The sequence below is a fragment of the Dendrobates tinctorius genome, unplaced genomic scaffold, assembly GCF_039654945.1.
Source record: "Dendrobates tinctorius isolate UK_male_01 unplaced genomic scaffold, ASM3965494v1 ptg000008l, whole genome shotgun sequence".
In the NCBI taxonomy this organism is placed as follows: domain Eukaryota; kingdom Metazoa; phylum Chordata; class Amphibia; order Anura; family Dendrobatidae; genus Dendrobates; species Dendrobates tinctorius.
The window spans coordinates 68136467-68160951 of NW_027361676.1; the positions used below are offsets into that span (position 1 = coordinate 68136467).

At 42.9% G+C, this 24485-nt stretch overlaps 1 protein-coding gene across 3 annotated transcripts in view; it reads right to left on the reverse strand.

The window, feature by feature from the left end:
• Positions 1 to 24485, reverse strand: part of LOC141092155 (cytochrome P450 3A29-like) — a 224970-nt gene that overhangs the window by 38372 nt on the left and 162113 nt on the right. For 2 of the 3 annotated variants that reach the window (XM_073578108.1, XM_073578118.1), the window contains exon 4: positions 20115 to 20167. In XM_073578108.1, the coding sequence (XP_073434209.1) occupies positions 20115 to 20167 (53 nt within the window). Of the gene's footprint in view, positions 1 to 378; positions 500 to 20114; positions 20168 to 24485 lie in introns of those variants that run through there. The other variant, XM_073578126.1, reaches the window with a different exon arrangement.

Sequence of the window (24485 nt, forward strand, 5' to 3'; positions counted from 1 at the left end):
ACAGCCAGGACAAGGTTTACCATGCGATTCTCACACGAGAAAGTGTGTCTCTACCCTTACGCAGTTGCCGGTAACGCAACTGCTGATCCCAAAGTCAGGTTAGCTGAACGCAGACACGGGACCAGAGATTGAAAGGCAGTATTCGGAGACTGAGAGACAGTCCGAACAAGGTGAAATTTGGGGATAGGTACTCATTCAAACATAGTCAGTCAAAGGAAAAAGAAACATCTGGCACTGTCCCTGAGAAAGAAATACCCGCAAAGTCACTTATAACCGCTATCAGTGTGACACCTGTAACCCTTGCTGAACGGGTGCTCTCTCCATGTGAAGAAAAAACATGAAATATCATAGTAGAAAAGACAGCAGGATGGCACTCACCGTTCTCTTGAAATGAGTCACTTTATTTCATATTAATAAAGCATAGGCATCGGCACGGGAGAAATGCAAAAAGACGGACGACAGCCGTTTCGTGCACAATGCACTTCAACAGGTCCCATGCTCAGGCTCAAGGAAACACTAATTTATACCACATGTGTGAACAAAAGGAACTCCACCCTTTACCTGAACGTGTCTTAAAAAAACCCCAAAATAAAAAAATAAAAATAAAAACAAGCATAATGTACATACACCATATGCAATAAAACTAGCAATCATAACCGCTTCAGAGAAATACGGACATATCCACTTTTTCATTTAGACCCAAAGGACCTGTGGCTTTTGTACGGAGGATCCATTTAGCCTTTATTTGTAAAAGATGTTTTTTATGACTCCCTCCATACTGCGGTGCAGACACCCTTCCAATGCCAGTAAACCATAATGCTTCCGCATTCCCCCCATGTACCTTCCTCATGTGTTCTATAAGTCTAGGGACACCCTTTCCTATGCTGATGGAATTGAAATGTTCCCTGAATCTTACACAGAGGGGCCGGATAGTTTTCCCAATGTAAAACCACATGGGCAAAACAATGCATACACTACAAAGGAGGTCCTGCAAGTAATGAATTCCGTGACTTCGTGAAATATAGGTCCTATTTTTACAGTTTTGCCACTTAATTTAAATGGACACCAAGAACAGTTTTTACATATATAATTTCCCTTTGGGGCACTAGATTCCAACTAATTATTTCGTTTGTTTTGAAATCTGTTCTTGACTAATAAATCTCGAAGGTTAGTACTTCTTTTACTCGCAAATAAAGGACCCCTACTGACCACATCTATAAGGTCTCTGTCACTTTCGAGTAGGTGCCAGTTCTGTCTGATGACTGTTCTAATGTGTCTATCCATAGAATTATATGTAAAACTAAAAACATACCGTTTCTCTTTTCCTTTTTTGATCTGCCCGGTAATAACTGGTTCACTATTAACTCTCTGTAAGGCGGAATCTAGAACAGAATCAGGATATCCTCTTTTTTTGAATCTGCTACGCAATTCATTCGCTTGTCTCTGAAAACCTTCATTATGACTATTACATTTCTTTAATCTCAAAAATTGGCCATAAGGCAAGGAATTCTTTACATAATGGGGGTGTGCACTATTATAATGTAAGAGGGAGTTTGTGGATGAAGATTTGCGAAAAATTTCTGTATACAAAACTCCATTGGTTAACTTTAATCTGACATCCAAAAAATCTGTTTCTGAGCCTCCAAATTGCGAAGTAAACTTCATATTCATATTATTATGTGAATTAAGAAACTCCACAAATAAATTGAAATCCTCTGATGACCCGTCCCACACAATGAAAATGTCATCCACATAGCGAATAAATAATTTTATATACTTCAAAAAGGGATTGGTGACCGCATAAACTACTTTCTCCTCCAAAACTGCCAAAAACAGGTTAGTGAGGGTGCACGCGATGGGCATACCCATCGCTGTACCCTCCGTTTGCCTATACCAGACATTGTCAAATTGGAACGCATTATGCGTAAGAATAAAATCAAGACCATCTATGATGAAATTGATGGTTCTCAGATCTCTATCAGAACTCAAAAGCACTTGTCTAATTGCGTCTACTCCACCCTCATGTGGAATTCTAGTGTATAGATTTTCCACATCTATGGATGTCATCTGGAAATTATCCTGCCAATCAATTTCTTTTAGAACTGTCACAAAAAGGGATTGGTGGCCGCATAAACTACTTTCTCCTCCAAAACTGCCAAAAACAGGTTAGTGAGGGTGCACACGACGGGCGTACCCATCGCTGTACCCTCCGTTTGCCTATACCAGACATTGTCAAATTGGAACGCGTTATGCGTAAGAATAAAATCAAGACCATCTATGATGAAATTGATGGTTCCCAGATCTCTATCAGAACTCAAAAGCACTTGTCTAATTGCGTCTACTCCACCCTCATGTGGAATTCTAGTGTATAGATTTTCCACATCTATGGATGTCATCTGGAAATTATCCTGCCAATCAATTTCTTTTAGAACTGTCACAAAAAGGGATTGGTGGCCGCATAAACTACTTTCTCCTCCAAAACTGCCAAAAACAGGTTAGTGAGGGTGCACACGACGGGCGTACCCATCGCTGTACCCTCCGTTTGCCTATACCAGACATTGTCAAATTGGAACGCGTTATGCGTAAGAATAAAATCAAGACCATCTATGATGAAATTGATGGTTCCCAGATCTCTATCAGAACTCAAAAGCACTTGTCTAATTGCGTCTACTCCACCCTCATGTGGAATTCTATTGTATAGATTTTCCACATCTATGGATGTCATCTGGAAATTATCCTGCCAATCAATTTCTTTTAGAACTGTCACAAAATCTTTCGAATCTTTTATGTACGAAGGAATCTCCTTGAGGAGAGGACGCAGAAGCCAGTCTATGTACTGGGATAGGGGCTCCGTGAGAGACCCTATCCCAGACACTATAGGGCGGCCTGGAGGATTATTAATGGACTTGTGTATTTTAGGTATGTGATACCAATGAGGCTTTCTCGGAAATTCTAGAAACAATTTCTCAGCTTTACGTTTTGAAAGTACATTATTCTGGACCTGTTGTCTTGAAAGAGACCACAATTCTTCTTTGTATCTATTGGTGGGATCACTTTATAAGACACAGTAAGTTGAAGAAATGGATAACTGCCTATTCGCCTCAGCAACATAACTGTCCTTATTTAGTAGTAATTATGAGCAAGTGAAAATGGATCTTAATAAAACAAAAGAAGAGTTAAAAACAAGACTCACAGAACAGCAATGGTTAACTTTAAATAAGAAATTGGATAGCAAACTGGTGGTTTTACAGACGGAGATCAAGCAAAGAAAAAATGACAAATTTATCTTGGACAAACATGATTTTGACACTAATTAAATTTTTTTGTGGAACAAAAATAAAAATTTACAGTCAAACCCTCGTTTTAAGAGAAGAAATTTCAAAAGGGAGAACACAAAATCACGACACAATAAAAGGGATTATTTGACTACTGATTCAGACTCTAGCGCTAATGAGGACATTATTCCGTCTGCATGTCCAGGTGATAGGAAGAATATCACAGAGTCTACGCCATTCCCTTTAGACATAGAATCCACAGAGGAAAGAGGAGGCCCAAGCGGCAATTTACGAAAAAGGAAACAGGTGTCTTGGAAAACAGAGGAGACTGATTCCATGCAAAATTTGGTCATCAATTTAACAGACCGTGTCCTGGAAAAGAGACATTTAGATGTATTGTCCAAGGGTCTTAATTACCGTATTTTTCCGACCATAAGACGAACTTTTTCCCCAAAAAATTTTGGGGGAAAGTGGGGGGTGCGTCTTATGGTCACAATATACTAACCTGCGGTGCGGTGGTAGCAGCAGGCGGGGCTCTGCGGTGAGGGGGGGGCAGCGGGCGGGGCTCTGCAGTGCGGGGGTGGTGGCGGGCTGTGCTCCGGTGCAGAGGCGGCGGCTCCGCCGGCATTTCCTCGCAGCCTGGAGGCCCCTGCACATCCCAACGAGATCTCGTTGCCGAGATTTGAATCTCATCCCCCGAGATCTCGGGACGACATCTGAACCCGCGCATGCGCCGTCCCCGGACCGGCGGCAATCTTTACAGCGTCCATGTTCCCGGAGGCCACCGCAACATGGCGGCGGCCACCAAGGGATGTGCGGGGGCCTCCGGGCTGCGAGGAAATGCTGGCGGAGCCACCGCCCCTGCACCGGAGCACAGCCCGCCGCCACCCTCACCCAGCACAGCCCACCTGCCCCAGCTCAGCACAGGCCACCTGCCCCAGAAAAGCTGCCCCAGCACAGCTGCCCCACCACAGCTGCCCCTGCCCCAGCACAGCTGCCCCTGCCCCAGCACAGCTGCCCCAGCCCCAGCACAGCTGCCCCTGCCCCAGCACAGCTGCCCCTGTCCCAGCACAGCTGCCCCTGCACAGCAGCCCCAGCACAGCCCACCTGCCCCAGCCCCAGCGCAGCTGCCCCAGCACAACCAAACTGCCCCACACAGAGCTGCCACCGCACGAGCCTGGACCACTGAATGACCCCTGTGACCACTCCTCCACCTGTCCCGGATCCCTTCCCAGGTAAGCTGAATTCGGACTGTAAGACGGACCCCCATTTGACACATTATTATTTTTTTCCCTATTTTCCTTCTGAAAATTGGGGTGCATCTTATGGTCCGATGCATCTTATAGTCCGAAAAATACGGTATTGCATTCCTCAGGACTTTAATATGGTTGATTTCCAAATAGATCTTTTCAAAGCACTGAGAAAAATCCATTTGCATAAATCTTTTGCATCTAATAATGCTTCCTCTGAAATCAGTAGTTACCCTGGAGAGATTCCATGCACCATTGGCCCTTTGGGGTTTATGGCTGGACATGGATCGCTAGCGGATATTAGAGATGACGCATTAATTCTGATGGATATTGATCCTGTATCTCAGTCTAATGTAACCACCGCACATAATTATGTTCCTTTTTTGGGAGGTCGTAGTTCCTCATACATGCCTCCCATTTCCCCTGGAAATGTGGTAGATGTGTTTGGAACAAAGGTAGTGAAGGATTTAGAGGCATTGATATATTCAAAACAGACCGCAAATCTAACTTTGGAGGAAAGACAGGCCATTAAAGAAATTAGGGCTGGTCAGATGTAATCCTGCGTTCAGCATATAAAGGAGGTAACGTGGTTCTACTAAATAAGGACAGTTATGTTGCTGAGGCGAATAGGCAGTTATCCGTTTCTTCAACTTACTGTGTCTTAAAAAGTGATCCCACCAAAAGATACAAAGAAGAATTGCGGTCTCTTTTAAGACAACAGGTCCAGAATAATGTACTTTCAAAACGTAAAGCTGAGAAATTGTTTCCAGAATTTCCGAAAAAGCCTCATTGGTATCATATATACCTAAACTACACAAGTCCATTAATAATCCTCCAGGCCGCCCTATAGTGTCTGGGATAGTGTCTCTCACGGAGCCCCTATCCCAGTACATAGACTGGCTTCTGCGTCCTCTCCTCAAGGAGAATCCTTCGTACATAAAAGATTCGAAAGATTTTGTGACAGTTCTAAAAGAAATTGATTGGCAGGATAATTTCCAGATGACATCCATAGATGTGGAAAATCTATACACTAGAATTCCACATGAGGGTGGAGTAGACGCAATTAGACAAGTGCTTTTGAGTTCTGATAGAGATCTGGGAACCATCAATTTCATCATAGATGGTCTTGATTTTATTCTTACGCATAACGCGTTCCAATTTGACAATGTCTGGTATAGGCAAATGGAGGGTACAGCGATGGGTACGCCCGTCGTGTGCACCCTCACTAACCTGTTTTTGGCAGTTTTGGAGGAGAAAGCAGTTTATGCGGTCACCAATCCCTTTTTGAAGTATATAAAATTATTTATTCGCTATGTGGATGACATTTTCATTGTGTGGGACGGATCAAAAGAGGATTTCAATTTATTTTTGGAGTTTCTTAATTCACATAATAATATGAATATGAAGTTTACTTCGCAATTTGGAGGCTCAGAAATAGATTTTTTGGATGTCAGATTAAAGTTAACCAATGGAGTTTTGTATACAGAAGTTTTTCGTAAATCTTCATCCACAAACTCCCTCTTACATTATAATAGTGCACACCCCCATTATGTAAAGAATTCCTTGCCTTATGGCCAATTTTTGAGATTAAAGAAATTTAATAGTCATAATGAAGGTTTTCAGAGACAAGCGAATGAATTGCATAGCAGATTCAAAAAAGAGGGTATCCTGACTCTGTTCTAGATTCTGCCTTACAGAGGGTTAATAGTGAACCAGTTATTACTGGGCAGATCAAAAAAGGAAAAGAGAAACGGTTTGTTTTTAGTTTTACATATAATTCTATGGATAGACACATTAGAACAGTCATCAGACAGAATTGGCATCTGCTGGAAAGTGACATAGACCTTATAGATGTGGTCAGTAGGGGTCCTTTATTTGCGAGTAAAAGAAGTACTAACCTTCGAGATTTATTAGTCAAGAACAGATTTCAAAACAAACGAAATAATTGGTTGGAATCTAGTGCCCCAAAGGGAAATTATATATGTAAAAACTGTTCTTGGTGTCCATTTAAATTAAGTGGCAAAACTGTAAAAATAGGACCTATATTTCACGAAGTCACGGAATTCATTACTTGCAGGACCTCCTTTGTAGTGTATGCATTGTTTTGCCCATGTGGTTTTTTCTACATTGGGAAAATGATCCGGCCCCTCTGTGTAAGATTCAGGGAACATTTCAATTCCATCAGCACAGGAAAGGGTGTCCCTAGACTTATAGAACACATGAGGAAGGTACATGGGGGGAATGCGGAAGCATTATGGTTTACTGGCATTGGAAGGGTGTCTGCACCGCAGTATGGAGGGAGTCATAAAAAACATCTTTTACAAATAAAGGCTAAATGGATCCTCCGTACAAAAGCCACAGGTCCTTTGGGTCTAAATGAAAAAGTGGATATGTCCGTATTTCTCTGAAGCGGTTATGATTGCTAGTTTTATTGCATATGGTGTATGTAAATTATGCTTGTTTTTATTTTTATTTTTTTATTTTGTTTTTTTTTTAAGACACGTTCAGGTAAAGGGTGGAGTTCCTTTTGTTCACACATGTGGTATAAATTAGTGTTTCCTTGAGCCTGAGCATGGGACCTGTTGAAGTGCATTGTGCACGAAACGGCTGTCGTCCGTCTTTTTGCATTTCTCCCGTGCCATTGCCTATGCTTTATTAATATGAAATAAAGTGACTCATTCAAACACACAGGTCTCGGGAAACTGTTCAAGTACAGCAGCGGCTTTAGGGTCACGTATAAAACTACACAAGATTACAGGGACGTTACAGGATAAGGAAATGACTCTAATAGACTTAGGGCGGAGGCCTGACAGCATACAGTTGACCACACATTACCACTAAGGAAACTATAGAGGTTGCTCAGGTATCCCTCTATTTGGGAGGGTGCCTTTTACACAAGATGCCTCACAGCTATTGGCTGGTGGCATCTTTGCAGGTGTGTGTGCTGTCCCTTTAACAGCAGGGGAGTGTGCACATTAGGCGCGCCACTGGAAGCCTGTGCAGCGTGTTACACAATGGATGTTACACAACAGATGGAGTCCCATTGTCTGGGTGAGTGGGGGTCCCAGTGATTAGTAAGCTATACTCTAGCTTTTGCTTTGGATGAGGTATAATTTTCAATCTTGGTAAAAAAAAAACTCTTTATCTACGGAAATTGTGGTCACACATGTTTGAGCAAAGTAAATATTCTAAAGACTAGTATATTCTATCTTCTATCCTGACTGTGGAGTCCGGCTTTGTCAATTCAGTCCAGTACGTTTTTCCTTTTAAACACAGCTTTTCAGAGAAAACACATTTAAAGTCTGACCAAGACCATACCGCTTGGGTAACTGGTACAAAAAGCCAGTCCCTGATGGTTTTTCTCTACCCACTCTCCTCCTACATGTGTGTATAAGGAGAAACCTGTAACTCAAAAGGAGTGCCGGCAGGGAAATATGAATGGGACAGACTTCTTGGAACTCCCATATAGCATTGTCCCCAGCCAACTTTTCAGTGCATGTTTTCGCTGAAAAGCTGCACCTTACTGAAATGACAGAAACAATGTCTGATTCATTCTGCCTGTAGTTTGGGCAGCACAAATCAGCTGTCAGGTTACCTTTATGTCTACAATGACTATAACGTACAGATTTTTAGATCACATAAATACAGTGTCTTGAGAAAGTATTTGGCCCCCTGGAACTTTTCAACCTTTTCCCACATATCATTTTTCAAACATAAAGATACCAAATGTACATTTTTGGTGAGAAATCAACAACAAGTGGAACGAAATTTATTGGTTATTTAAAATTTTTGTGGAAATTCAAAAACTGAAAAGTGGGGCGTGCAATATTATTCGGCCCCTTTAATTTAATACTTTGTTGCGCCACCTTTTGCTGCGATTACAGCTGCAAGTCGCTTGGGGTATGTCTCTATCAGTTTTGGACATCGAGAGACTGAAATTCTTGCCCATTCTTCCTTGGCAAACAGCTCGAGCTCAGTGAGGTTTGATGGAGATTGTTTGTGAACAGCAGTTTTCACCTTTTTCCACAGATTCTCGATTGGATTCAGGTCTGGACTTTGACTTTGCCATTCTAACACCTAGATACGTTTATTTGTGAACCATTCCATTGTAGATTTTGCTTTATATTTGGGATTATTGTCTTGTTGGAAAACAAATCTCCGTCCCAGTCTCAGGTCTTTTGCAGACTCCAACAGGTTTTCTTCAAGAATGGTCCTGTATTTGGCTCCATCCATCTTCCCATCAATTTTAACCATCTTCCATGTCCCTGCTGAAGAAAAGCAGGCCCAATCCATGATGCTGCCACCACCATGTTTGACAGTGGGGATGGTGTGTTCAGGGTGATGAGCTTTCTTGCCTTTACGCCATACATATCGTTTGGCATTGTTGCCAAAAAGTTTGATTTTGGTTTTCATCTGACCAGAGCACCTTCTTCCACATGTTTAGTGTGTCTCCCAGGTGGCTTATTGCAAACTTTAAAGAACACTTTTTATGGATATCTTTGAGAAATGGCTTTCTTCTTGCCACTCTTCCATAAAGGCCAGATTTGTGCAGTGTATGACAGATTGTTGTTCTATGGACAGACTGTCCCACCTCAGCTGTAGATCTGATGAAGAAGCGCGTTTTGCTTTGAAACGCGTAGGTTTTTGGCCCCAGCTAGGCTCCATAGCCTTAGCCTGTGACGTCACACGCTGTCAGTGCAGGACAGTGTCGGCCCCCTTCAGCCGTGCATCCAGGACGCTACCGGCCGGAGCTATCCTGGCTCTGCCTGGCTCTATTCATTACTTGCACTCCATTCAGCTGAGCTCATTCACTTCATCCTCCCAGCTTGTCACATACTTATCCAGCAATTCTGTGTATCATTCAATGTGACTGGCACAGCACCTCTTCTGTCATCGCTCATTTGTGTATCTTGCTGGCGTGGTAGATCCTGTACGCTCTGAGTATCGGGTTTATGTGTGAAAGTCAGGACGTTTACTTTCACTTTCATCATTACTGAATCGTCCTGTGAGCGCGGTACCTTCCTCTATTTACTGGATTATATTTATCATCATTAGTCATTTAGGACAATATTGGATCATTCAGAGATCCACAATGAACTTCTGGATGTGCAAACTGTAAAGCGCTGCAGAATATGTTAGCACTATATAAAAATAAAGATTATAATTATTATTATTAGTTTGCTGCACTGAAAGTAAAGGGGCCGAATAATATTGCATGACCCACTTTTCGTTTTTGAATTTCCACAAAAATTTAAAATAACCAATAAATTTCATTCAGCTTCACAATTGTGTTCCACTTGTTGATTCTTCACCAAAAATTTACATTTGGTATATTTATATTTGAAGCATGATATGTGGGAAAAGGTTGAAAAGTTCCAGGGGGCTGAATACTTTCGCAAGGCACTGTATAATCACAGAATATCACAATTGTAGAAAATGTGCACAACGCTAAAAAAAAATAATAAATGTAATGCTGGAGACAAGAACCGTTATATTGTGCAGTGGTACTATACAATCCATGAAACTCAAAGTCTTTTACAGTGGTTGAGACTTTTAAAACAGGACCATCGCGCTGAGCCAGAGGAGTACCTGGTTCTAAATGGCTCAATAGATGGACAAACAGACTTAACCCATTCAGTCTGGAGTATAGTCAGAAACTCAGGTTTTAACGGAGAATCAAGACTCACTCACACAATCTCCAGCAGGTACCTATGAGCACCCAGTTCCCGATGGTCTATGATTCCTGATCCTGACCTTGACATACTGGGAATTTTGATGAAAAGAAAAGCAAACACTGGTAGCCACAGTGACCTACAGTTGTGGCCAAAAGTATTGACACCCCTGCAATTCTGTCAGATAATACTCACTTTCTTCCTGAAAATGATTGCAAACACAAATTCTTTGGTATTATTATCTTCATTTAATTTGTCTTAAATGAAAAAACACAAAAAGAATTGTCCTAAAGCCAAATTGGATATAATTCCACACCAAACATAAAAAAGAGGGTGGACAAAAGTATTGGCACTGTTCGAAAAATCATGTGATGCTTCTCTAATTTGTGTAATTAACAGCACCTGTAACTTACCTGTGGCACCGAACAGGTGTTGGCAATAACTAAATCACACTTGCAGCCAGTTGGCATGGATTAAAGTTGACTCAACCTCTGTCCTTTCATCAGTTAACATATTGGATTATAGTTGGAACTTCAACCTTAGAAATTATGATATTATACAAAAAAAAATAATAAAAAACTACCTGCAGCACAGTAATGTCTATTAAAAGGATGGAAACCGACAGACGTCATTATATATCATTGGGGTCCATCAGGTGCTGTTGTCATATGATGGATACCTGACATTACATCGAAGTTTCCGTTATAAATTGAAGTCACAATTTAGATGTGAGCAAAGCATATTAACAGTGTTTTTTTTTTTTGTATCCAGGTCTATCATTTCATCTGAGGATATTGAGCATCAGTCTTGTTTTCATTTGCAAATGCTGATGCAAAATACCATTGTTGGAAAGTTCTGTTATACGATCTTGTATGCTGATGATAATTTCAGCAAGGTCAACAGAGAGAAACAAATAACTGTGTATAATATTCAAAGCTATGGAAAATTACAGGAAAACAGGCTGAAATGCTGTCAAATTGCAATCTTGCAAAAAAATATCACATATATATATGTATATATATAAGAGACCACTGCACAGTTTTATAAAAATCAGCGTCTCTACATGTCTGACAGCCATTCCATTCCAGTGTCAGTTGAATTCCAACCAGAGTACACCTCACTCTGCTTAATGTGCTTTTGAACCAAATCTTATTTAACGAGGGAAAGTATAAAAAACTCTGCTGTGGTGTTCACAATCCTCTTGCAATAGGACAAGCTGGATGGCAAAACAATTGCTAGTAATATCCCAAAAGTAATAGGAATGAAAAAATAACTTTTAACCATGCCAAAGGTGTTGAAAAGAAAAGTCTTAAGTGAGGAAAAGAAGGGCTCAATTCTGGCTTTACTAGCAGAGGGATAAAGTGAGCATCATGTTGTCTCTATCCTTAAAATTTCTAAGATGGCAATCCATTACAACAAGGTCAAGCAGCAGATATTGGGTACAACAAGGTCAAGCAGCAGATATTGGGTACAACAAGGTCAAGAAGCAGATATTGGGTACAACAAAGTTACAGACCGGCAGAGGGCGAAAACGACTCTCCACTGACCAGGATGACAGTCATCTTATTCGAATGTCATTCAGCAACCGCAGGATGACATCAAGTGACCTACAAAAGGAATGGCAAATGGCAGCTGTGGTGAAGTGCACGGCAAGAACAGTTCGTAACAGGCTCCTAGAGGCAGGGCTCAAGTCATGTAAAGCTAGAAAAAATCCTTTCATCAATGAGAAGCAAAGGAGAGCCAGGCTGAAGTTTGCCAAAGACCATAAGGATTGAACCATAGAGGACTGGAGTAAGGTAATCTTCTCTGATGAGCTAATTTTCAGCTTTGCCCAACACCTGGTCGTCTAATGGTTAGACGTAGACCTGGAGAGGAGTACAAGCCACAGTGTTTTGCACCCACTGTGAAATTTGGTGGAGGATCGGTGATGATCTGGATATGCTTCAGCAAGGCTGGAATTGGGCAGGTTAATCTTTGTGAAGGACATATGAATCAAGCAGCATACAAGATTATCCTGGAAAACCAGTTGATTCCTTCTGCTCAGGCAATGTTCCCCAACTCTGAGGACTGGGTTTTCCAGCAGGACAATGTGCCATGTCATACAGCTAGGTCAATCAATGTGTGGATGAAGGACCACCACATCAAATCCCTGTCATGGCCAGCCCAATCTCAAGACCTGAACCCCATTGAAAATCTCTGGAATGTAATGAATAGGAAGATTGATAATCACAAGCCATCAAACAAAGAAGAACTGCTTAAATTTTTTTTACCAGGAGTGGCATAAGGTCACCCAAAAGTAGTGTGAAAGACTGGTGGAAAGCATGCCAAGATGCATGAAAGCTGTGATTAAAAATCATGGTTATTTCACAAAATATTGATTTCTGAACTCTTCTTGAGTTAAAACATTAGTATTGTTGTTTCTAAATGATTATGAACTTATTTTCTTAGCATTATTTGACGTCTGCAAATGTAGGGGGAAGAGTTTCCACTGTGTAACTGGGCCGGAACCAAGGAGACTGTCACCAGGGTTCCTAGGGGAACTGTTTCCGGGGGACATAATTAGAGGACGGACAAGGGACAGTTCTAGAAGGAGTGGGGGCAGAGCAAGTATAAAAGAAACTCAGAACACCAGCAGGGGGCACTCAACAGAGCGGGAGAGAAGGAGCAGGAAGCCTAGGTGGTGCCAGAGAGCCAGAAGGAGCGAGCATCTACCAGAGAGATTGAACAGGGACTCACCGGTATTAGGGAGCAAACGGCACCCAGCAGGGGGACGCCGACCAGACGACCGCGCTCCCGCTCCCGACACTCAGACTCGCGGCTGCGGCCTGTCTGCTGCCATCCGCGGACGCCGCTGCCCGACTCCAGCCTGCGGCTGCGGCCTGCCCACTGCCATCCGCGGCCACCGGTACCCGACTCCAGCCTGCGACTGCGGCCTGCCCGCTGCCATACGTCCAGGCCCCGGCCGCTGCCATCTCGACTCCGCCAGGAGGCTCAACACTGAGGAACTCTTCAGGGGCCTGCTGTGCCCTTGCTCCACCTGGGCGTAGGAACGCCAGAAGCTTACGTCAACTCCTCGTCGGCTGGGCCCAGCGACTGAGATGCCTAATAGACATCTACAACAACTCTGTCGGACGTCAGAGAAGGATAAGTGACACATCGTATTTAACTAGTTATAGTTCTCGGACTTATAGTCGGCCATACCGCGGCCTTATAGTTACCGATTCCGACCGGGTAGTTAATATTGTGTTATCTGTATATTATTGTTTGCATCCCTGCAAGGACAACTGTTGACAGCTTGCTAGTTACTCAAATAGCCCCTGTATAAAAGTTGCATTTAAGCTTGCTCCGTCTCCGTCTCGTCACTGCATCCTGCGTACCGGCGAATCCTACACAAGCACTGCATTTTTTGTTATTTTGGCCATTTCATTTTTCTGAAAATAAATACAAAATTTAGTGCTTGGAAATTCGAAGACATGTTGTTAGAAGTTTATAGAATAAAAGTGCAATTTACATTTTACTCAAAACTCTAATATATAAAGCTCAAAGTGTGTATGTACAGTCATATGTTAAAGTTTGGGCACCCCTATTAATGTTAACCTTTTTTCTTTATAACAATTTTGGTTTTTGCAACAGCTATTTCAGTTTCATATATCTAATAACTGATGGACTCAGTTATATTTCTGGATTCAAATGAGGTTTATTGTACTAACAGAAAATGTGCAATCTGCATTTAAACAAAATTTGACCGGTGCAAAAGTATGGACCTCAACATAAAAGTGACATTAATATTTCGTAGATCCTCCTTTTGCAAAAATAACAGCCTCTAGTCGCTTCCTGTAGCTATTAATGAGTTCCTGGATCCTGGATGAAGGTATTTGTGACCATTCCTCTTTACAAAACAATTCCAGTTCAGTTAAGTTTGATGGTCGCCGAGCATGGACAGCCCGCTTCAAATCATCCCACAGATGTTCAATGATATTCAGGTCTGGGGACTGGGATGGCCATTCCCGAACATTGTAATTGTTCCTCTGCATGAATGCCTGAGTAGATTTGGAGCTGTGTTTTGGATCACTGTCTTGCTGAAATATCCATCCCCGCGTAACTTCAACTTCGTCACTGATTCTTGCACATTATTGTCAAGAATCTGCTGATACTGAGTTGAATCCATGCGACCCTCAACTTTAACAAGATTCCCGGTGCCGGCATTGGCCACACAGCCCCAAAGCATGATGGAACCTCCACCAAATTTTACTGTGGGTAGCAAGTGTTTTTCTTGGAATGCTGTGTTTTTTAGCCTCCATGCATAACGCCTTTTTGTATGACCAAACAACTCAATCTTTGTTTCATCAGTCCACAGGACCTTCTTCCAAAATGTAACTGGCTTGTCCAAATGTGCTTTTGCATACCTCAAGCGACTCTGTTTGTGGAGTGCTTGCAGAAACGGCTTCTTTCGCATCACTCTCCCATACAGCTTCTCCTTGTGCAAAGTGCGCTGTATTGTTGACCGATGCACAGTGACACCATCTGCAGCAAGATGATGCTGCAGGTCTTTAGAGGTGGTCTGTGGATCGTCCTTGACTGTTCTCACCATTCTTCTTCTCTGCCTTTCTGATATTTTTCTTGGCCTGCCACTTCTGGGCTTAACAAGAACTGTACCTGTGTTCTTCCATTTCCTTACTATGTTCCTCACAGTGGAAACTGACAGGCTAAATCTCTGAGACAACTTTTTGTATCCTTCCCCTGAAAAGCTATGTTGAATAATCTTTGTTTTCAGATCATTTGAGCGTTGTTTGAGGAGCCCATGATGCCACTCTTCATAGGAGAATCAAATAGGAGAACTACTTGCAAGTGGCCACCTTAAATACCTTTTCTCATGATTTGATACACCTGGCTATGAAGTTCAAAGCTCAATGAGGTTACAAAACCAATTTAGTGCTTCAGGAAGTCAGTAAAAAGTAGTTAGGAGTGTTCAAATCAAGAAAATGATAAGGGTGCCCATACTTTTGCACCGGTCAAATTTTGTTTAAATGCAGATTGCACATTTTCTGTTAGTACAATAAACCTCATTTGAATCCAGAAATATAACTGAGTCCATCAGTTATTAGATATATGAAACTGAAATAGCTGGTGCAAAAACCAAAATTGTTATAAAGAAAAAAGGTTAACATTAATAGGGGTGCCCAAGCTTTAAAATATGACTGTATGTGTGTATGTATGTGTGTATGTGTGTGTATGTGTGAGTGTCCGGGATAGGCATCCGTACCGTCGCAGCTACAGCCACAAAATTTGGCACAGTCACACGTCTGGACCCCGAGAGCGTCCTAAGCTATGTTGTGAGGCGAAATTTTAACCCCGCGCGTTCCAATTCACCAAACAATTTTGCCCCTATCTACATACTGGGGGAAAAAGTGTGTGCGTGTCAAGCCCCGCCCCTCATTGTGATGTCATAATGCCCCTATTTGCATACTGGGGAAGCAGTGTGTGCGTATCAAGCCCCGCCCCTCATTATGTCGTCACAATGGTTGCCATGGCGACGCTGATGTCATCATAGGTCGCAAGCCCCGCAGCCGCTCATTATGTCATAATGGTTGACTATGGGATGGAGGATGTGTGATGGGTATATGGGCACTGGACTATGGGATGGAGGATATGTTTGACGGGTATATGGGCACGGGACTATGGGATGGCGGATATGTATATGGGCACGGGACTATGGGATGGAGGATGTGTGATCGGTATATGGGCACTGGACTATGGGATGGAGGATATGTATGACGGGTATATGGGCACGGGACTATGAGATGGCGGATATGTATGATGGGTATATGGGCACGGGACTATGGGATGGAGGATATGTATGATGGGTATATGGACATGGGACTATGGGATGGAGAATATGTATGATGGGTATATGGGCACGGGACTATGGGATGGAGGATGCGTGACGGGTATATGGGCACTCGATTATGGGATGGAGGATATGTATGATGGGTATATGGGCATGGGACTATGGGATGGAGAATATGTATGATGGGTATTTGTGCACGGGACTATGGGATGGAGAATATGTATGATGGGTATATGGGCACGGGACTATGGGATGGAGGATGTGTGACGGGTATATGGGCACTCGACTATGAGATGGAGGATATGTATGATGGGTATATGGGCACGGGACTATGAGATGGCAGATACGTATGATGGGTATATGGGCACGGGACTATGGGATGGAGGATGTATGATGGGTATATGGGCACTCGACTATGGGATGGCGAATATGTATGATGGGTATATGGGCATGGAACTATGGGATGGAGAATATGTATAATGGGTATATGCGCATGGGACTATGGGATGGAGAATATGTATGATGGGTATATGGGCATGGGACTATGGGATGGAGGATATGTATGATGGGTATATGGGCACGGGCCTATGGGATTGTGGATATGTATGATGGGTATATGGGCACGGGACTATGGGATGGAGGATAATTATAATTTGCTATAACTAATCACAGTTAGTTACTATGCCCGGGCAGCGCTGGGCTCTTCAGCTAGTATACCTATAAAGAGAAAAATCAGACAAACTGAAAATTTTGCAGTGGTCTCTTAATTTTTGCCGGAGCTGTATATATATATATATATATATATATATATATATAAACACATATACACATGGGCGGACATACCGCACGTGCAGCCTGTGTGGCTGCATTGGGGCCCGGAGGTGGAGGGGGCCCCTGCAGGGCAGCTAACAATGAGGGCAATCTGGCCTGTTTATCTGGCCCTGAGGCTCCAGGGGGCCCTTGACCAGATTGCCCTTATGTGCGGCAGGTATGGACCGATCCCTGTAGCTCTGCAGAAGAAAATAGGGGATGTTGGGGGAGGAGGAAATGATGGAGGTGATGGAAAGGGCAATGATGGGGTGGGGGAGAAGGCATTGATGGAGGCGGGAGAAGAATACAATGATGCTGGTAGTGGAAAAGACAATGATGGAAGTGGTGGGGAAGAAGGCAATGATGGAGGTGGTGAAGGAGAAGGCAATGATAGAGGTGGTGGAAAGGGCAATGATGGGAGTGATGGAAAGGGCAATGATAGGGTGGTAGGGGAGAAAGCAATGATGGAGGTGGTGGAAAGGGCAATGATGGGGTGGCGGCGGAACAAGCAATGATGGAGGTGGTGGAAAGAACAATGATGGGGTTATGGGGGAGAATGCAATGATGGTGGTGGTGGAAAGGACAATGATGGGGTGGTGGGGGAGAATGCAATGATCGTGGTGGTGAAAAGGACAATGATGGTGGTCGAAAGGGCAATAATGGGGGGGTGGGGGAGGAGGAAATGATGGAGGTGGTGGAATGGGCAATGATGGGGTGGGGGAGAGGACAATAATGGGATGCGGTGGGGAGGAGGACAATGAGGGGTGGGGGATTGGAATGGGAGGAAGGGGGACTTATAATGGACATAGGAACAGTGGGAGGTGGAGGAAGACATTATTATCGCTTATTATGTCTAACACAATCCCTTAGTATATAGTGTACTCACTATGTCTAAAACAGTCCCTTAGTATATAGAGTACTCACTAATTCTGCATAACACCATCCATAGCTACATAGTTTCCTCTTTTATTATGTATAACACTGTCCCTTATTACATACCATGCTCTCTACATGTAGTTATATATGGTGCCATCCCTTATTATATAGCTTCTTCTGCTGTTATGTACAGTGCTGTCTCCTACATAGTTTATTTTTGTTATTTTTGTTATTCATAGCGCCCTCTTTTATTACATAGTACTCTCTCTTTTTAGATATAAAATGACTGCTGATGGAGGAGCTGGTGACCAGACGACCAGAAAAGAAGCTTCCCCATGCTCCATCAGCCATCATTGCATTATACAGCTAACAAGACAGGATGAAATGTAATAAAAAACAGGGCTATATTTAATCCAATATGTAGAGGACGGTGCTGTAAACAACAAGAGAGGGCACTGCATAATAATGGCTGGCAATATATATAATAAAGGAGACTATGTAATATACAGTATATACATGTACAGTGGGGAAAAAAAGTATTTAGTCAGTCAGCAATAGTGCAAGTTCCACCACTTAAAAAGATGAGAGGCGTCTGTAATTTACATCATAGGTAGACCTCAACTATGGAAGACAAACTGAGAAGAAAAAATCCAGAAAATCACATTGTCTGTTTTTTTTTCATTTTATTTGCATATTATGGTGGAAAATAAGTATTTGGTCAGAAACAAGCAATCAAGATTTCTGGCTCTCACAGACCTGTAACTTCTTCTTTAAGAGTCTCCTCTTTCCTCCACTCATTACCTGTAGTAATGGCACCTGTTTAAACTTGTTATCAGTATAAAAAGACACCTGTGCACACCCTCAAACAGTCTGACTCCAAACTCCACTATGGTGAAGACCAAAGAGCTGTCAAAGGACACCAGAAACAAAATTGTAGCCCTGCACCAGGCTGGGAAGACTGAATCTGCAATAGCCAACCAGCTTGGAGTGAAGAAATCAACTGTGGGAGCAATAATTAGAAAATGGAAGACATACAAGACCACTGATAATCTCCCTCGATCTGGTGCTCCACACAAAATCCCACCCCATGGGGTCAGAATGATCACAAGAACGGTGAGCAAAAATCCCAGAACCACGCAGGGGGACCTAGTGAATGAACTGCAGAGAGCTGGGACCAATGTAACAAGGCCTACCACAAGTAACACACTACGCCACCATGGACTCAGATCCTGCAGTGCCAGACGTGTCCCACTGCTTAAGCCTGTACATGTCCAGGCCCGTCTGAAGTTTGCTAGAGAGCATTTGGATGATCCAGAGGAGTTTTGGGAGAATGTCCTATGGTCTGATGAAACCAAACTGGAACTGTTTGGTAGAAACACAACTTGTCGTGTTTGGAGGAAAAAGAATACTGAGTTGCATCCATCAAACACCATACCTACTGTAAAGCATGGTGGTGGAAACATCATGCTTTGGGGCTGTTTCTCTGCAAAGGGGCCAGGACGACTGATCCGGGTACATGAAAGAATGAATGGGGTCATGTATCGTGAGATTTTGAGTGCAAACCTCCTTCCATCAGCAAGGGCATTGAAGATGAAACGTGGCTGGGTCTTTCAACATGACAATGATCCAAAGCACACAGCCAGGGCAACGAAGGAGTGGCTTCGTAAGAAGCATTTCAAGGTCCTGGAGTGGCCTAGCCAGTCTCCAGATCTCAACCCTATAGAAAACCTTTGGAGGGAGTTGAAAGTCCGTGTTGCCAAGCGAAAAGCCAAAAACATCACTGCTCTAGAGGAGATCTGCACGGAGGAATGGGCCAACATACCAACAACAGTGTGTGGCAACCTTGTGAAGACTTACAGAAAACGTTTGACCTCTGTCATTGCCAACAAAGGATATATCACAAAGTATTGAGATGAAATTTTGTTTCTGACCAAATACTTATTTTCCACCATAATATGCAAATAAAATGAAAAAAAAAACAGACAATGTGATTTTCTGGATTTTTTTTTCTCAGTTTGTCTCCCATAGTTGAGGTCTACCTATGATGTAAATTACAGACGCCTCTCATCTTTTTAAGTGGTGGAACTTGCACTATTGCTGACTGACTAAATACTTTTTTTCCCCACTGTATGTGTGTGTGGATATATACTGTATATATGCATTTTTTCAGTCTGACGACGCACCAGGGTCAGAAATGTACTCCAGTCATGAGATCCACAGTACATTTTTGCTATAATTAAAGCCAAATTCTAGCATAAATTATTACAAAATCTGTTGGGCTGTGCTAGATCATGCTCCTCCTCTAAGCACTTCTCACTTTTCAGAAAATTTCATATACCAGTATTTCAGCATAGAGTGTCAAATTTTCCTATTTTTTACTTACCCCCATATTTTTCCATATTTTTTGAAACATTCCATGTCAAATTCAAAAACTCCCTAAAGACAAAAAAAAGTATTTGCTTTTTTAAGTACCATAATAAAAAAAGTGATAATCTGGAACCTAAGGAAAGAACATTGTTAGGCTGGTTTCACATTAGCGTTTTTTGTGCAGCGCATCGTGCGCATCCGTGCACATGCGTCATGCACACCTATGTTTAACATGGCATGCGCATGGTCTTGCGTTTGCATGCGTTCGGCTGCGTTATTGCGCGCATGCGGTTTTTTTCAGGTGTGTGTCTAGACGCGCCAGACGCAACCTGTTTCAGTTTCGGGTCCGTTCAACGGCGTTAAAAAAACGCATTACAGTCTATGGACATGCATATGCCTGTGTTTGCGTATGCATGCGTTTTAAGAACAAACATGGCTAGAAACTGGTTAAAACGCATGCGCATAAAATACGCAAACGCATGCAAAAACGCATGATGCGCTTTTGCATGCATTTCTATTGCGCACGAAGCGCTGAGCTAAAAAACACTAATGTGAAATTAGCCTTAGCTGTAGATAGAGTAACTGGTTAGTACAGTCATAAACCATAAATATCATGAATAATATTATTCACCTTGAAATTGGGACATTGCTGTAAGCGTCTCTGGTGGGTGATGATGATGACATTTATGCTTCTGTTATACAATCTCATATGCTACGTCGGGTACGTTCGCATTAAGTTTTTTTTAAAGAGGATTTAGGAATAGATTCTGCACCTAAATCCACATCAAAAACTGTATCAAATACTCTTTGAATAAGTTCCCAATTTACTTTAATTTATAAAGCTCCTTTAGTGTACAAAGTGAGGTTTTTTTCACGCTATTTTGAATATTTTGCAATAAAACTAATAGGAAGCTTATTGAAAGAGTATTTTAAGTATTTTATGTGGACTTACAGCAAAATCCTTTTCTAAATCCTCTTAAAAAACTGTTTGAATAAGCCCTAAAGAGGAAGAGGTCATGTACACAGCTCTTTACAATAGATCATGGGTTTTTATTTACTGCCTAATGATTCAGAACTCCAATATATTTCAGAGACTCGAGCCACAGGCACAGACGCCACCTGCCTAAGTCAGATATGATTTTCTGAAGTGCCAAATAGGTTTAGAGACCCAATTCTCCTGATTCTATGAGGCACACTGAGATGTCTACACAAGGTGTCATTAGTACTTGCCTGTCCCTGTTCTTCAGCTGCTGCTACTACTCTTCTATATGTGGCTGCTCACATACAGTTAACCTGTCAGTCAAGCATTTTGCTGTTCATATATTTGGGGGTTGCACAGAATGGCATTGCAGGCCGCAAGTGTCCCCAGGGCAGCAGGTTGTTCACCCCTGCTCTAGAGGACCCCCTTTTATATGGTTGTGTTTGTGTGTGTGTGTAAGGGGGTGAAGGGCAAAAGATGTGGCTCATCAATGCTCTATAGCACTCACAACCAAATGTCACCATCTGATTAGCAAACAGAAGGAAGCATTTGTAGAGCGATGGACTTGAATGGGACGCTGGGTCAGGTGGTGGCTTTGGCGCAGCTATCTATATATATAAAACTGAATGTATGTATGTGTGTATCGCCAACCAATCACGAAGCATCTTTCATTTCACCAGAGCTGTTCAAAAGAAGCTGAGCTGTGATTGGTTGCTATGAGCAAGTTTTCCCACTTGACAACACCTCAGCAGAGACTGACATGGTAGGAGAAATCTAGTATCCCTGGGAACATAAGCTCCCAGCCATTGTCTGCCCCCCAAAAAGGAGCAGAGAGCACATGACAGAAATGAATCCCTCTCCTGTGCCCATATACACATCACACATCTTCCATCCTTTAGGCACATCTTCCCTCTTAAAGGGATCATTGGTATGGAAGTCAGAGCAAATCCATCCAGCGCTTTGGTTTTGACCCCAGGCCTCTCTTAAATTGATCCCCGGTATGGAAGTTAGGACCGTTCCACTCAGCTCTGTGGTTCTGACCCCAGGGTCTCTTAAAGGGATCATTGGTATGGAAGTTAGGGCAAATCCACTGTGTGCTTTGGTACTGACCCCAGGCTCTCTTAAAGGGATCTCCTGCATGGAAGTTAGGGCAAATCCCTCAGCGCTTTGATTCTGACCCCAGGGTTCTATTAAAGGGATCATTGGTATGCAAGTCAGGGCAAATCCACTCAGCGCTCTGGTTCTGACCCAAGGCCCCTCTTAAAGGGATCATTGGTATGGAAGTGAGGGCAAATCCACTCTGCGCTTTGGTACTGACCCCAAGCCTCTCTTAACGGGATCTCCGGTATGGAAGTTAGGGCAAATCCACTCTGCGCTTTGGTACTGACCCCAGGCCTCTCTTAAAGGGATCTCCATTATGGAAGTTAGGGTAAATCCCTCAGCGCTCTGATTCTCACCCCAGGCTTCTATTAAAGAGATCATTGGTATGGAAGTCAAGGTAAATCCACTCAGCTCTTTGGTTCTGACACCAGGCCTCTCTTTTCAGGGATCCCCGGTATGGAAGTTAGGACCGTTCCACTCAGCGCTCTGGTTATGACCCCACGCTGATGGGATGATGTGGGATATTAGGGGTAGTAGTTCGGTGGCTCTGGCTGATGGGATGATGTGGGATATTACGGGGAGTAGTCCGGTGGCTCTGCTCTGGCTGACGGGATGATGTGGGATATTAGGGGTAGTAGTCTGGTGGCTCTGGCTGACGGGATGATGTGGGATATAAGGGGTAGTAGCCCGGCGGCTGTGACGGGATGATGTGGGATATAAAAGGTAGTTGTCCGGTGGCTCTGGCTGACAGGATGATGTGGGATATTAGGGGTAGTGGTCCGTAGCTCTGGCTGACGGGATGATGTGGGATATAAGGGGTAGTAGCCCGGCGGCTGTGACGGGATGATGTGGGATATAAAAGGTAGTTGTCCGGTGGCTCTGGCTGACAGGATGATGTGGGATATTAGGGGTAGTGGTCCGTAGCTCTGGCTGACGGGATGATGTGGGATATTATAATTGAATGTGGCTATGCGGAGTGGGCTGGGCTCTACACTCAGCTTTATATATATACTGTAGATATAATCATTATAATTTGTTATAACTAACCGTAGTTAGTTACTATGCCCGGGCAGCGCCGGGCTCTTCAGTTAGTCAATTATAAAAGGCCGGAGTTTTTAAGGTGTTGCCAGCAAGCGAAAGAGTGGATGTGTGAGCAGTAGGACACTGAGGCAGAGCGACTGAAGGGTTGCTAAGGACCGAGGCAGGCGAGACATCTTTGGTCAAGCACCGAAGCCCAAACTTCACCAATCAAGACCCGAGGCCCAGACTTCGTTGGTCAAGACCCAAAGTCTAGCTTTCACAAGCCAAAACTCGATATTCAGATGCAGCAGGTCAAGCACAAAAGGTCAAATGCTAATCATTTTACAAGGCTGAACATCTGCCGTGGTGACTAGACTCAAGTGAACCTTGTGTGCAGTGTAGATGTACAGTACAGGGTGTTGGCCGATGCCGCAGTCTAGAAGGGACCGAGGGTGGCCAGAGTGACGAACACAAACAGGGTACTAAGTGGCTCGCTTATAAAAGGGATTTGCGGTCTAGCAGGAAATACTGGTGACTCCAATTAGTGCCAGTATAATAATCAGAAGCGCATGAACAGCATAATTACAGTGAAGAGTCCTATCATTGGGACTGACGTCCGTTGATCTCAGACAGAAAGGCGTTGATCCGTCACAAGATATTGCAATTGTTGTACTGTTGTTATTAATATTATTATTGCTAAGATTGTATGACTTGTTACCCTATACACGAATAACTATTTGTTGCTATAGTTAAACTTTCCTTCTGTGGTAGGAGAATGAACATCTTTAGTTGAGTTGACAACTTCCGCATGATCATTATCTGCGTTGTTGCACTCCAGTAATCTGTTCACATGTGCTCGGCTCCTATAGATAAGGCACATACCCTTTGGAAAAAGCCTAACTGCGAAATGCGCGTCAGGGGTACCACGGCCATTCTGGTACAGTTGTTGCCCTGGCAGCAGTAAATCAGTTGTGATTTTATAATGATAATCTATATACTTTTATCATCATATTGCGTTTTACTCTTGTAGCCTATTTGCTCCTTGTATTTTGCTCTGGATCGAATACTTCTTCCTATATGTTTATCACTTGGATTATATAGCAGTTTGCATTGATGATCTATTATTGAGCATATATACATGTGTACATTTTTTGGGCACCACGATTAATTTCTATAACGCACCTAATTTTGAATATACATGAATCCATTTAACTTTTTACTGCTGCTCACTTTTTAGATTTTGTTAAATAAAATGGGCATATAGTAATAATTTTTGTACATTTATGC